Source organism: Crocodylus porosus, unplaced genomic scaffold (assembly GCF_001723895.1).
Source record: "Crocodylus porosus isolate Cpor-Errol unplaced genomic scaffold, CroPor_comp1, whole genome shotgun sequence".
In the NCBI taxonomy this organism is placed as follows: Eukaryota; Metazoa; Chordata; order Crocodylia; family Crocodylidae; genus Crocodylus; species Crocodylus porosus.
The window spans coordinates 28,284,935-28,300,196 of record NW_017728910.1 but is presented as its reverse complement, the minus strand read 5'-3'; the positions used below and the strand labels follow the sequence as shown (position 1 = coordinate 28,300,196).

Sequence of the window (15,262 nt, the reverse complement as noted above, 5' to 3'; positions counted from 1 at the left end):
CGCAGATGGAGATGGTGCTGCCACTTCCATTACGTAGCGCACTCCCCCAGGCAGCAGGAGACCCCAGCCCGAGTGGGGCCTCCAACTCACATCTTCCATGAGCAGGCCCAAAACACCAAGCTATGTTCCCCTGTTACACCTGAGCACAGACTGTGGGTGGGGACTCTCCAGCTCTCCCATTTGCTGTGCACTGGTGTGGCTTTAAGAAATCAAAGGTTAATTGGGACAGAGAGTATGTAAGAGCAGGTATGACTTGGCAGCCCAGCAGCTGGGGAGGAGGTGGTGGGAAATCCTGGGCTCTGGTCCAGCATTTCTTCTGCATGTTTCCCAATAACTGTATAATGAAAAAAACAGAAAAGCAAATAGGCCATGGGGTTGGAACCAGCCCCCAGGACTCCCCAGGCAAGGGCCCAAACCACTCAAGTACAGAGTGAGGCTCTCTGCACTCTGTCTTTGGCCCAATGCATTTTGAATTTGTGGCTGTGCAGTAGCATGGCTTCAACTTGAGCATTGCCAGAGTTACCAGCCGCAGTCGATGAGAGGTGTAGCATGGCAGCTGTAGGCTTTAACCTGTCAGGCAGAGGAGGGAAGTGGACCTGCGTCTCCTACTTCTGAAGCCTAGTGATTACAGCACTTGCTGCTCTAAAATGGGGGGGGGGGGGGGGGGTGCAAGGAGTGGCTTCTCCCCTTCCAAAGAAAATGGCAGCTGCATTTGAAGGGCCTGATCCTGTTGGGGTGCTAGGCCTGTTCTGAGTGCATCGTCCAGTTCAAGACGCTCGGGGAGAGAGGAAATGCCCATCTGTTCTGGGCATGTACCAGCAGCTCCAGCTGCCTGGGAAGCTATGAAGTTGAGTCCTGCGGTATTGATGGGGGATGCAGGAGCAGCTGAGGAGGGTTCTTGGGTTCCTGTCTTGGAAGTTAGGAGCCTTGATTCCTCCAAGTCCGTCTTATTTTCTGTGGTGGAAGAGATAACAGATGGGTTTTGGAGACAGCTGCACCTCTGCTTTGAGAGCAGGAGGTATGGCTCAGAAGGGGGAGTAAGGGGGTGAAGAGCCTCCGCTGCATGCTAGGGAATACAGACGAGGAGGGAGTGCAGTTTTCTTTTATGCAGGTATTGACTGGGACTGGGATGGGTTTGGGTGGCATGGGATGGGATGGGATGGGAGGGAAATGCTTTCCTTGGGCATAGGCAGGGGAGTGGGAGAGGCGTATTGACTGCCTTCAAATGTTTTTCTTCTCCAAGTATGGCGTGCTGGTTGTTCTTATGTTAATGTTTTATTCTGTTTCTGTTGTTCTTTGCCCCTCATATTGTTAGCCACTCTGGCCTTTTTGAGACAGGTAGCATATAAACCTAGCAAATAAAGAAATGGCTGCAAAGGGAGTCTGAGCAGCTAGGGCAGAGAGGGGCTGTGAGGGCAGGATTATCCCATCCCAGATGGGAAGCAACTAGGCAAGCAGGCAGGGACAAGTGAATTGTAGTGAAAGGAGTCCCTGGAGTGCAGCTATGCTGCAGGTTCAGGCTGGGCAGATGCACTGAGGCAGCCTAGCACTAATGGACGTGAGGAGCATGTGTGAATTCTTTGGGGTGGGGGGCTGGAGAAGTGACCCAAAGGGTCGAGAAGTGTAGCAGTAAGTAAAACATGAATAAAACACAAGGTGAATTCAAAGGAGAGAAGGTAATCCACAAGCCGGTGGTGTGGATTTTGCCTGGATCCCTGCACAGAGCCTGGTCCCTGCTCATAAAGCAGTGTGGCCGCACAGATTAGGTGCTGTGACAGGTCCTGATGCAGCAAGAGACTGTTGATAAGAGCCTCAAATCTACAGGACACTTCCTCTGGTGCACAAAACAAGGCAGATGTACCCTGATAACATCGGGTCAGCCTTACTACGCCTGTGCACAAAACAAGGAGGGAAGCGTGCAGTGTACATTCCACTGGAAACCTTTCAGTGACCTGCCCCTCAAACCCGAGCAGATGTGGTGGTGCAAACTGAGTAGCAATGAGGGGCAAAGGAACTAAAGAGCTGACAAAAGCCCATTGGGGCACGAAGCGGAGAGCAGACCCCTGGGAGTGCAGGGTTGCGGTGAGACACCCCAGCTTCCCTGCAGACCATGGCAAGCCCTTGCCTCACTAGTATTCACATCAATGAAAGAGCGAAGGAGAAGGGGCCATTGTCCCGCCCTACCCTCCTGCACTGTCCAGATATGAACAGGATACAGGAAATGTCCCTGGACCTTGTGTGTAGTAGAAAGTTTCACACCTTCACTGTAGGGCTCCAGGTCTGTGAGCCACTCCGTTTCAACTTGTGGTTGAGGCCAGCTTGTGCCGTGCTACGCTGGAGTAGCTGTGACAGTGACAACCATGGAAGCATCCCAGTTTGCACTGGGAGGACTGCGATGGGAACACAAGCCGTCTGCCTTCATCGCGGTACATCAGCTGCGGTGCACAGGGCACCACGTGTGCATGCCTGACATACGTTTACCAGAACGACCGCTCTGCTCCCGACTCAGCCAAGGACAAAGGACACGCAGGGGCCAGAGGAAATGCATCAAGGACACCCTCAAGGTGAACATAAAGAAGTGGGGCACTGACACCACAAATTGGGAAAAACCAGCCTGGGACAGGGCTACATGGTGACATCTTGTGAGAGAAGACACATCTTACTTTGAGGAAAACAGTCTCTCCCTGGAGGCAGAAAAATGACAGAAACAGAAGGAAAGGAAACAAGACCGAGAAATCTGCAGTTCAATCCTCCCTTTAGCCACCACTTGTGGCATCTGCCGGAGAGTCTGCGGCTCTAGGATCGCCCGCCTTAGCCATCCACGGACTCATCTACAACCCTTTACTTGACCCATGGGAGTGATCACCCTCGACCATGAGGGATTGCCGCCCCCAACGACTTTTGCTCAGCTGAGAATTGCATCAGAGGAAGGAATTTTTAAGAGGTCCCTGTTTGAAACCACCAGTCATTTTGACATGAGGAATTATGCAATATTAATGTCAGCCTTCCTGCAAAAGTTGAGCAGATACATGTGGGCTGAGACGTGATCTGCCCAGCCACTGTGACTGATATGGGATTATGCTTGTTCTGGTTCCACTACTTGGAAGCTGGTTTTCAGTGCAGAAGAAACAATGGCAACCAGGAGCGATGACTCATCTCTGCTCCAAACACAGGATCATCTTTCCCAAGAGAGCAGATGGCTTAGTGAGCTGTGTTCCAGCTGTGTCCTGGCTGGTGCATGCTGAATTGAGTGCAATACTGTTGGTTGCATCAGTGATTTCTCCTGCTCCCCCGAAGGCCAGGTACCACATTCTGTCTCTTGAGTGTGGGGTTCTTCAGGTACAGCTTGGAAGCTGACCTCAAATTTTGGTTAAAAACACCCCCCAAACCACCCGCTTACAAAACAGCCATGAACACCCAAAACTGAAAGCTTAAGGCACCAGGGATCCTATTTCAAAATTTTCATCCAGCAGTGGATTTTCCCCTCATTCTTTACTTCAGAATTTGAAACCTAAATATAACAGCTCTGACATAGGCTGCAATTCCCTGAAAGTGGGGAGGAGAGGGCCCGGGGGATCATGGAGAAGAGTAGAGCCAGTCTCATAATGAGGGGTGGGCGAGTGGTGCACTGGCTCTGGGCTCTGATGTAAGGGGCACCCGAATGGCAGCCCCTGGTAAGAGTCTGTCCTGAGGCAGCACCAGCCCTGTGCCACCGCAGAGGCATCAGTTGGATGTGGGGACGTTGCAGCAGCTGGGGCCTGGCACAGCATGGCCAGGACAGGCAGGACTGACGCATGCTGCACGCCTCCCTCCAGTGGTTTTGCCCAGGGTGTAAAACTTGCTCGGTATTCCTGAGTGGGGCTATCTGCTCTCCTCATTCAAGAGGGAGTATGGCTTTAGCTTTATATTTCATAGAATCAGGCAGTGAGGGCTGGAAGGGAGCTCAGGAGGTCGCATCTAGTCCAACCCCCTGCTCCAAGCAGGACCAGTCCCAGCTACATCGTCCCAGCCAGGGCTTAGTCAAGCTGGGCCTTAAAAACCTTACTGTCCTGTCCTATTTCTTACTATCCTTCCATGCGAGCCGGGTGTCTGCAAGCTGTTCCCCCTACCCACCACTGTATCTCCAGTATCCCCATTCCTTTAAGTGCAGATGGCTGTTATCATATGCAGTCATTTGACAGTTTTACATTGCTGCCCTCAGGTAGCATTGGACCAGTGGTCCTCAGCCTCCAGCCCATGGGCTGAATTTGGCCCATGGGGCCGTGTCATCCAGCAGTTAATGTTGCTGCTGCTCCCCTGCTGCCAAATTTCTGGACCAGTGGGGAGCCCCATGGACTGAATGACATGGCCCCATGTACTGGATCAGTCCAGCGCATGGGGTTGCTCTGTGGCTGGATCACACCCAGGGACACACCTTGTTCACCAACCCCATGCTAGATCAGGCCTGTGGGCCAACCCCGCCCGCGGGATCTGCCCTGAAGACCAACCCCATGCCACTCATCCTGGCCTCAGGACCAAGAGGTTGAGCATCACTAGACTGTTTGCTCACAGAAGCAGCCAATCAGAACTTGCCTTGTGGCACAGTCGTCTCCATTGCTTTTGAAAAAGATACAAGGATATTCTAAGTATAATTGCTAGGAAGATTCAGAATGACACTGTAAGGTGTACTGTGGGAATAATTAACCATTTACTAATTATTCCAGACCATCTGGCTCTGACCCTCTTGAACACACATCCAGACAGTACAGGTACCAGAGCAATTGAGGATCACCATGTATGCAAGCAATGATAATGCTAGCACTCATACTGCTCTTTACACCTTCCAAAAGTAGGGCAAACAAATGATGGACCCCTCAGTCCCTCTCAGAGGTGGCTAGTGTCATGACATCGTGACTAAGCCAAAGAGATGGTGGTTAAAATTCCCAAAGGCTGAATTCCTGTTATGCTTTTGCCAGTGCCCATCTGTACCAGGGGCCCTCCTGGCACACACATTTCCAAGTGCACCTCCTTTACCTGAGGCTGGCTCACCCCAGTCCTATCTGAGCAGGGCTGTCTTCCCTTTGTCTGCTGGGCAGGGTGAGAACGGCGCCAGAGAGCTGGAAAGCATGCAGTCGGATCGCATGAAGGTGCTGCAGCTGAATGTGGGCAGTGACCGGGAGGTGGCTCAAGCCGTTGAGTTTGTGAAGAAGAAACTGAAGGAGCCTGAGAAAGGTAATGAGGAGAGGGCTACAGATGGGGGACCTCTGTGCTTTAGGCTACTTCGGTTTTTAACTCACTACCAAAATTCTTTACTAAGGAGGAGTGAAGAGCAGTGCTGTACAGCAGGCGGTCTCAACTTTGCATCTCCTACAGCACAACTCAAAGCCAAAAATAGGAAATACATTTCATGCAACACACAGAAGACCTTTGCTCTGCCCCTGTCCGGTGCCAGCCTTCAGAGACATGGTGCTTGCACTTTAACGCTACGTAGTAGTTAAGTGCCACTAAGCACCAAAGGCCTCGCTCCTTGGATATGTTGTATGGCAGCTCTGGGGTCTGGACAATGGAGAATACCTGCCTGCAGTGTGAGGTGCCTGGCCAGACAGGATGAGTCCAGGGGTGGATCCAGTGGGGTGTAGTGGTGCAGCTGCACACCCCTTTGATTCCTGCTCCATCCAGACTTTAAAACCAACTCCCTGGGAGGGAGAGAGGCATTTCTATTCTCTCAGAAGTGCTGAGACAGTCAGTGGACTTCATTGCTCACTATAATTACACAATTCCTTCTAAGTTCTTCATTCCACAGGTGTTAGTGACCCTCTCTCCTTTTTAATGGTCTTGATAGTCTACCAATCAAGCTAACCTTTCTTCTGCAATTCTGTTGTCTGTGAACTGCTCCTGGTAATGGAGCTCCTATTTCACAGTCCTTCAGATTGTTTTTAACTCTAGCCAAAAACTGTAGCTCAGGTGTAGAAATAACTTTCTGTGAAGCATTGCATTCACTGTCATGATGCTCAAGAAGGCTAGATGTTGTTTTATGAACCTGAAAAAGAGGTGTCCATTTAATTCTAATGACTGCAGGACTAATGAAACTACATTTTCTGGTCATTTTTCTTAGTTTGTTGTGTTTTTTATGCATAATATATGACATAGCACATGAATGCACATGCCAATGCATGTATATTTGTTTTTGCTTTCATCATAAACTAAGTAGTGTAGTCCTAGGCCACTAGCTTATTAGGAAAGCTTCTAGTTTCTTTTAAACTTGATAAACCTGTGTGTTGTGCTATATATGATGATGTATCACACCATCTGCACTCCCCTTCTCAAAATCCTATATCTGCCCTTAGTCCTAGACTAAGGACTTCACTAGAAGCAGCACCCATGCACTGATGCTGCCTCTGGTACTGCAAGAGAGGGAGTGAGTGTGAAAGTCTGGAGGAACAAGCCCCTCACTTCTCTCTTCCACATAGCTCCATGACAGAGACATTTAGCTGGAGCCTCTCTGGCATCTTGCAAGCAGCTAATTGTGCTCAGGCATGGGGAGTCTGATCCCACCTAATTCATGTTTTAGTAAGAGCCCTCAGTTGCAAGCATATATAATGGTATGTGGCTGACTAGCAACAAAATCTGATTAGGGATTAACTCGTTTTTCATGTTCTTCAGCCTGCTAAACGTATTATACAAAGGCTGGTTACTGGGAGACCTGGGAACCAGGTACACCTCAGCCAGAGTTCGCTGTGGTCTGGGGTAGGTCAATCATTGTCAAATGCACTCAGTGCAACTCTCAGCACAATTCATTCTCTTCGGTGAAGATTAATTCAAGATTACCTGATTTGATCTGTTTCATTTCCCACTATTACTTATTACTTATTACCTGGCTATGGTGGTAGGCCCTTAGGATCCTACCTCTTTGTGTTTCAGCACCTCTTTGTGCTGGATGTTTCACAAACACACATTTAAACACTATCTTGGCCCCACAGAATAGTCTGGTTTCGGATAGCAATTAACAGGTGTCTGTGTAATTCAAGGACCAGGTGTGGAAACAGCCTGGGTGGCAGAAATAGAGACATGGGATGGTCTGGATGTACAGGTTTCAGTTTTGGTGGGTGCGGGGTGGGGGGGGTGTTATATAAATACTGGACTAAATGGGCACATGGTTTCAGTGGCTGAGCCAGCAGGCTGTCTGCCAAGCCATTGTCCTCATGTAGCTTCTGGGGCCATCACAGCAAAGCTGGAATTTCAAAGGCCATTGACATGAAGGAAGACAGAGCAGTGGCCACGTGAACGGGACCAGGGAGAGCTGTCCCAGCAAAGAAGTACCTTCCACACTGCGTCAGGAGGTCAGTCGGCAGGAGCCTGCCACGGCTGACCTGTGATGAAACAACACACCCAGGTCTGAGCCATCGAGGTAATGAAGCTGTGTAGAAGGCAATGCAGCCATAGGAAGGATGAGAAGAGGTGTTTCCAGTAGGGCTAGGAAGAGTTGTACCCCGGCGGTTGTATGAGGCACTAGTGAGGCCTTATCTGCATTACTGTAAACCGTGCTGGGCACTCGGGTTTTAAAATGGATTTAAATACGAGCAGCCAGGAGCTAGTAGTACAATACAAGTATGAGCAGACAGAATAGCCCTAAACCCTACAGTGCTGCATCCTTGTCTTCCTTATTTGTTCAGAAAATTTTGAATTGGAAAATTTTCCAATGCCCTAAATACAGCGTGATCTGATTTAGCATGTTTATTAGACTTACATTTAGTGAACAAAACTAAAAAAGTGCCCCCATGTAAATTTGATGTCCTAATAGCCACAAGTATTTGAACTGAAATATTTGATTAGGAATAAAATTAAATACAGCACACTTAATGCAGTTTAAATGTTATATTCAAACAAATTCAAAGCTTTATGTGGAAAGAAATTATTTTTATTGGAATACTTGTAAAAATGTAAAGACAATATGATAGCATGTACTTCCTTTATGTTGTTCATTTAAATTTAAGAAAAAAACCAAGGGCACTGAAAGCTGTTGCCACGCTGGTTGTAGCACACCCAAGGATCGGGATCTGTGGGTGATCTGCCATGCTTTGGTTTGGATTTGACATGCGCAGCCAGTTCGGTGAATTCATAACTCGTGTTTTGGTTTGGGCTCTAATGTGCGTGTATTCACCCTCCTGTTTACAACACAGAAGTGTGCTCTCGCACGCTTCCTGGGGAGAATCACCTGAAAAACATTTATTCCAACTTTGAAGCTGCCACGCTTGCCTCATGTTGTATTGGCATCCATTCATTGTTACTAATGAATTTTATGAAACAATGACTCTTTAGAAATGCAAAATTTCATACAGAAACATAAAGCACTGGGAAATGTCCAGCCCCACATCTCTGCTTCCGGTCCAAGGGTCCCGTCCAGGAAAGAGGGTGTGAGCCCCTCCAGGCAGCACCCGCCATGGTGCCCACTTGCCTCTGTCATTTCTGGTGTTGCCCCCAGCTGCGCCCCCTGCAGCCCTGGGTATCCCCGCCACCTTGCGGGAGTCCTGTGGCCCCTCGCAGCCCACCCTGGCGCTGGCACTGGCGCTGCCGCCATCTTGTCTTGCCAAGCCCTGAGGAAGTGCTTGGCAGCCATCTTTAGTAAGGGCAGCCTGGCCTCGTGCAGACAGCTGTGGCCAGAGGCGACGAGTTTTATTTTTTGGGGGGAGGGGCATTAAGATGACCACCATGCGGAAAGTTTTACACATTTGAGGTGACGGCCCTCTTCTCGAGCAGGGCTGGGCCCTTAGGCCCCCACGTACTCAGTACCTGTGCGTGGGGAGATGGTGGCCATCTTGTTGGCTTCAGCCCCATGGACAGCAAGGGGAGATGGCCGTTTTGAGTGAGGGAAGATTGGAGGGTGGATGCCCCTTGTCATGTGCCAGAACAACACGCATTGCAATAAAAACACGGAGGGGGATGTTGTAGGCACCAGCACGAGTGGGCAAGCAGGGGCGCCCAGGGCCAGACGCTGTCTCCGTGGCTGACACCCGGTGTCACGATGGTGCCCGGGGCTGACGGGCAGGAGCATCACAGACTTGTTCTTCGTTGGCAGGCCTCTGGAGCGTGGTGAACAATGCAGGCGTGACGACCTTCGGGGACGTGGAGTTCACCCGCCTTGACAAGTACAGAGAGGTGGTGGACATCAACCTCTGGGGCACGGTCAGGGTGACCCAGGCTTTTCTGCCGCTCGTCCGCAGAGCCCGAGGTATGGGCGGCCCGGAGCATGGCAGAGGCAGGGTCGGGGCGCTGCGGGGCAGCAGGCAGGATGGCGCGTGTGGCACGGGCTCTGCTGCAGTGGTGCTGGGGCCACCCCAGCAAAACCACTGCAGGGCCGCGCGCCGCACTCCCTCCACGCGCCGTGGGAGAAGTCTGGAGACACAGCCCCTGGCAGGGCTCCCAGCAGAAGTAGTTAACAAGCGGTCCATCGCGGCACCTAGACAAAGGACCCCCTGGATCGCTGGGCACTGAGACAGGCTGCCTAGCCCGGCTGTCGGGTCTCTGTCCTTGGATGTTTTCAAGAGCGGGTCGGACAGACGTTAGGTGGACGGGGTAGTCCGAGATGATCCTGCCCGGAGCCGGGGCTGGCCAAGATGACCGCGCGAGGTCCCTTCAGGCCCTGCGTCCCCGTGGTCCTAGACAAGGAGGGTGGGAAGGGACCTCGCAGAGACGGCATAGCGCTCTTAGCTACACAACGCATGCAGGTGTCGGGAGGGAGGGCTCGAGGGCGGCCGTTGCAGGAGTACAGAAAAGAAAGTGTGTGGCTCTGTTGCAAGATTTCAAGCCCTGGCATCTTGGCTTACTCTGTAGCCATATACAACTCCTTATTACTGAAACAGGCGCCAAGATTTCAGTGCCTGTTTAGAGAAGGCAGTCGAGCCCATAGCAGCAGGCACCCCACCAGGGAAGGGGGCAGATGCCTGTTCCTGGCCCATTTTGTGATGAAAAAAGTAGCCACAGGTTCAGGATGCCTCCCTTTTATTGCAGCTGAGCAGGGACATATTATAGCCTTTTCCCCCGGTTTGACAGGAGACTTCCAGCCTGCCTGTGTACTTGCACAGTCCTCGGCGTGCTTGTGGACAGAGCCAGGCAGGACCTTCCCCTCCCCGGTACCGTGTAGGGAGGGCAAGAAGGCTCACAACAGAGATCGTACCTAGATGTGCTTAATGCACCTGAACCAGCCTGGCCTGAGCCGTTGGGAAAAGCAAAGGGGATCTCTTCTACACTTTTCTTTAGCTTTTTATATAGTACTTTTAAAGTTTATTTTAGTGGACTCTTCTTGGTAACCCTGAGGTCAATATGAGCCATTGCCCAGAAAGGAGAACTGGAGGCACGTTGAGGCCTCTGGAGCAGACTGGCCTCCCCGTTCCTAAGAAATCCCCAGCGGTTTGCCCACAACAAACACAGCTGAGTCTGCTTCTGAACCCCTCTGTCCATTTGTGCCTGATGCCCAGGTATGAAACACGGTACAGCTAAACGAGGAACTGGGGAGGTGGAAAAGGCTGTCTCCGAGGTGCAGGACAGAAATTTGGGGAAGATTAAGATAAGGGGCAGGGTTCCCAATGCCTGTTGTGGGCATAGGCATGGGAAGCACAGAGGACTGAATTCCCACGGGCAGTCGCAGTCCAGGACAGGGCGGACAGCATGTCTCTTGACATGAGGATCAGTGTTATCCTGTCTCTAGAGCGGCTCAAAGCTCAGTACGTCTGCTCTGGGAGACGTTTCTGAAAAGTTTTATTTCTGGCTCAGAATGAAAATGAGAGTTTTTTAGTTTTTCCATGGAAATGAAATTCTGAACATTACTAATGAAACAAAAACCACATGCTGTTCGTTTGGTCCATTCTCCAAAGAGCACCTGGCTGCTTGGAGCCTGGGGTCTCCTTGGGGAGCTGTCAGGGACTCGGGCAGTCGCCAGAGTCCAGGCAGTCGGGGCATCTCCAGGAGTCGCACACAAGGAAGAGCCTCGTAGCCTGAGCGCGAGCCCCCTCTCAAGCTGGGACTTGCGTGGCTTCTGGGCTCCCTGCTACAGACTGCCCCCTGCTAAAGCCGGGGATTCCCACCCTGGGAGCCCAAGACGCCGGGCAGCCTGGCATTCCCAGAGTACCGGGCAGTCAGCGTGGGGAAACGGCCCTGGGACTGGGGACCCTGCAAGTCTCAGGGCCCAGCAGCTTGCCCTCAGAGCTGGCAAGCAGCTAGGCAGGCCAGGTACCTCCAGCACGGTGCCTGTGTTTTGCCAGACCTCCTTGACAGCAAACAGTTCCTCTGAAGCGTTTCCGCTTTGCCAAACCGGCCCTTTCTGACACATGCAAATAACGGGGAGTTCTGGGCAGCCGTGCCTGCTGCTGGGCCGTCTGCGTGTCCTTCCCACCTGGCTGCAGGACATCTCCTTTCTCTTCCTCTACCCGCCGCAGGCCGTGTGGTGAATGTGTCAAGCATGTACGGGCGGATCAGTAGCCCGTCTCGCTCCTGCTACTGCATTTCCAAGTTTGGGGTGTCTGCCTTCTCCGACTGCCTCCGGCAAGAGATGTACCGCTGGGGAGTCCGAGTCATCCTCATCGAGCCTGGGAACTTTGTGGCTGCTACTGGCATCCTGACCTGGGACGGCGTGGAAGCCCGAGGAGAGGAGCTGTGGTGTGGGGCCAGCAAGACCGTTCAGGAGGACTATGGGAGGGCCTACATCACTCACCAGATAACCCAGATGAAGTCCTTTGTGGGCAGTGGCCTGAAGGACATGTCTCTTGTCCTAAATGCCATCACGGATGCTCTCGTTTCAAAGCGCCCTTACAACTGTTACAATCCCATGTCGGCCTATTGGTGGGTAAAGCTACACATCATGGCACACCTTCCCACTGCCATTGCTGACTGGCTGTACATCCACTGACCCGCGCTCGCAGCAGGCCTGAAAGCATCTCCTCGTTGTGTTTATTCAGATCCCAGAGCTGAGCAGCGATAGCTAGAGACAGGCCCCTGAAACAAGGGTCCAGCCCCTTCCCACTCTCCAGCGCTGCTGCAGAGCCTGAGCCAGTACCCATATCCGGGGGCGGGAGGCTGACAAAAGCCTGGCTCTGGATCCCCCTGCTCCTTGCCCTGTCTTGCTCCCTGCTGCCCCGAGCAGCATTCAAAGGTATTTGCCTTTTGGCTGTGGAGGAGATAGGGGAAGGCTGACGCAATGGGCCAAGCCTCTCCCTGGTGTAATTAGGTTGTGAAGCTCTGCCAGGGATGAATTTGGCTCCTGATGGGATCTTGTCTTTCCCTTTCCCGGGAGAGCTGGTGGCGGCAGAGCCATGCTGTTGCCAGGAGATATTCAAAAAGAGCAGCTAAAACGGGAAACAAAGGCAGCATTTTTTGAGATCCCAGAAATGGGTCAGTGCCGGTTCCCAGCCTTCCCGCGTGCTCACAGCTCTGCAGCCGCCCGCTCTCCTGGTGGATGCAGCAGCACTAACCCACCCAGGGCCAAGCCCAGGAGGAGGTGGCTGGCCCTGCAGGCGCAGACCAAGTGCACAGCAGCTCTGCTTTCCTCTCAGCGGCCAGGGCTGACTCAGAGGGACCCACCGATGTCTTTTCCTGCCTCGCTCTTAATGGCTGTTGGACCTTGCAGCCCATCTCCTGCAGCCCGAATGGTGCTCTTTACCAGGCAGACTTGAACAAGCTGAAGACAAACAGCTGCTTGGCTCCTGTGCCCACTACAACAGCGCTGGCACACCATGCTGGTGCTGTGCTCAGGCACAGGTGCAGTCCAGCCTGTTCCCTGCCCATGACCTCCAGGGACAACAGTCATCCAACCGGGAATCCTCCCCCAAAACCATTGCCCAGGGCACAGGCAGGGAGCTTGTCATATCCGGGCTCTTGAGATGTGGAGCGCGGCTGTGCCGGGCCAGGCTGCTGTGCAGCGTTTGGTTGCTACCAGGAGGTTCAGAGGCCATCCATACAGCCTGGCCCAGCTGGGTAGAGCTGCCTTAGGGCTCACTGAATGGGCTGGGCTGCTGCGCTGAGACGGTGAAGGGGCTGCTGTTCAGGGGTCAAGGCAGGGAGATCACATGGCACAAAAACTGCCTTAAATTTGTGCATTGCTGCCCTGGAGATTAGGTTGGCTGGGGATGCCTCAGGGCCTGCAGTTGCAGGGTTTAAATGACATGAAGGGCTGTAGCCAGAGCTTCTCCGCTGGTTCTTTTGGATTCACAAGGGTGCTGGACAGAAGCCAGGGGCCTCTTGCTGTTACTGCTTGATCCGGGCCTCCAGTGAGCATCTCTGGCCACACGTGCTAAGGCCCTGCTGCTGTCATGGACTGAGCCCAGCCTGGCAGAGAGGGGAGGTGCTGGTGGGTCTCAGTCCAGGTCCTGCTCAGTGTCCCAACACAAATAGCCATGCATTCCTGGCATAAACTGGCCCTCTTGTTGGACAGGGAGCCACATTCGTCCTTCCTGAACTAGGCTTTCTGCTGGGCATACCCACCTGTATGTCCTGAGGACTATTGCTGTGTAACACTGCCCCTGCTTGCAGAGTCTGAATACAAAGCTCTGGGTGGATGCTTTCAGTGATGCTCTTTGTTTGTTCTTATATTAGTATTTCACAACGAAATTAGAAATTAATATGACACCCTCCCCTCAGAAACCTTCTTAATAATGCTGTGCAGTTGATGGGAGTACACAATGTGTACTTGGGTCTCCTGTCCAAATCAGACAGGTTTACTTTTTAACTAGTAATGGACTTCACAGTATCTCACCACACGTGCCTTTTTCCAAGGAGAGCTGCCAAGAAGACAGTGGGGAGGGTCCTGGCACTGCTGGTCAGGCCGGGTTGATAGTCCGCTGGCAGCACAGGTGGGCACGTCTCCCCTTCTGGGCTAAACTTCGTTCCATGCCAGGCCAAGGTGAGAAAAAAGTTAACTGCAAGCCAGTCTGCCCCTTGCACCTGCCTGTGCCCTTGTGTGCCAGGAGCAGCTGGGAAACCTGGTCAGTATTTTGTACGCCTTGGCTCTACCTGCGGGTGGGCTCTGGATGGAGCTGGCCTGCTGTCTGACGTCGGGTAATGCTTCCAGCAGAAAAGGAGTCTTCACATGGAGATTACGTGATGATGACGTGTCATAGCAGGCCAGGAAGTGCTGGGCTGTGCAGCTGTTTTCCCGCTGCTCAGCACAAGTGCAGGACGCCTGTTATTGTGAAAGACGAGAGTCCTTGTATTAAACAGCAGCACCCCTGGGCCACCCTGTGACACCATCCTGAGTATGATTCTTGTCACCTGCACTTGGAAAGTCTGGGAATACGAAGCACCTCCTGATCTACACAGAAGAGCAAATAAACACTGAGATTTGCAGAAAGCCTGTCTGTGGTTCCAGTGCTTGACTCTCAAATGATTTCTTTTTCTTTCTGGGCCCGATCCTGATCATTAGACTGAAGGGGCTTGGGAGGGAAGGGTGCTGAGAAGGGCTCAGGCTGTGGGAATTCACACCCTGGGACCTGCAGCACAAACCCGCCCGGGAAGCACGACTCGGCGATGCCACTGTTGTGGGCTAGAAATGCCCACGCACCGAGTGAGGCTGCTTTCCTGCCTGTGTGGTTGAGGCTCCTCACAGGCCTCCTGGCCCAAGGAGGAGGGTGAATGCAGACCAGGTCCAGGGCTGAATCCGTCTAGCTGACGGCAGCATCGGTGGGCAGTGTACGCTCCCCAGAGAGTGTGGCAGAGCTGGGTCACCTCCTGGGGCTCTGATCACCAGTCCCCCCCACTCACAGTGCAAACAGGCAGCTGGAGGCAGCGCTGAGTTTGGGGAGCTCTGCTCCGTGGTCCCCATTGGTGCTAATGGATGGAGCAGGTTGAAGGAATAGGGAACAAAACCAGTGCCCAGACCAGTGTTCCATCTCCAGACTCGGCTCAGCAGTCATTTGTTGCCTCCTTGTCCCATCCCAGTGATTTAAGCAGACGTCTTGCTGGGTTGTGCTTCTCTGCTCAGGCCCCTGCGGTGATGGATTTGTGAATGCTTGGTATGAGTGCATGTGTGCGCATGTACATATGTGCATGTGCAAGTCCCATGCATTGATGCATGTGTGCTGCATGCGCCCCTCTGCTGCAGAAACTCAGGCTCTCAGTGCTGGAGGTCCTAGTTGCGCTGATGTGCTGACTGAGGGCTGCAGCTGTGCGTGCGCAGAAGTTGACTGTTTCAAATAGCACCTTATCACACTTCAGGCTTCACACAGAGCCATGCAGTGAAGACAGATGGATGACATTTAAATCAGCTGGTCTGGACAATCTCCACCCCCAAGTACTG

At 52.5% G+C, this 15,262-nt stretch overlaps 1 protein-coding gene across 1 annotated transcript in view; it reads left to right on the top strand.

Moving 5' to 3' along the window:
• Positions 1–14,315, top strand: part of LOC109308572 (D-beta-hydroxybutyrate dehydrogenase, mitochondrial-like) — a 28,533-nt gene extending 14,218 nt beyond the window's left edge. Inside the window, exons 3-5 of the mRNA XM_019532947.1 lie at positions 5,076–5,211; positions 9,056–9,208; positions 11,412–14,315. Coding sequence (XP_019388492.1) covers positions 5,076–5,211; positions 9,056–9,208; positions 11,412–11,881 — 759 coding nt within the window. The 3' untranslated portion in view covers positions 11,882–14,315. The remainder of the gene's footprint in view (positions 1–5,075; positions 5,212–9,055; positions 9,209–11,411) is intronic.
• Positions 14,316–15,262: the final 947 nt, after the last annotated feature.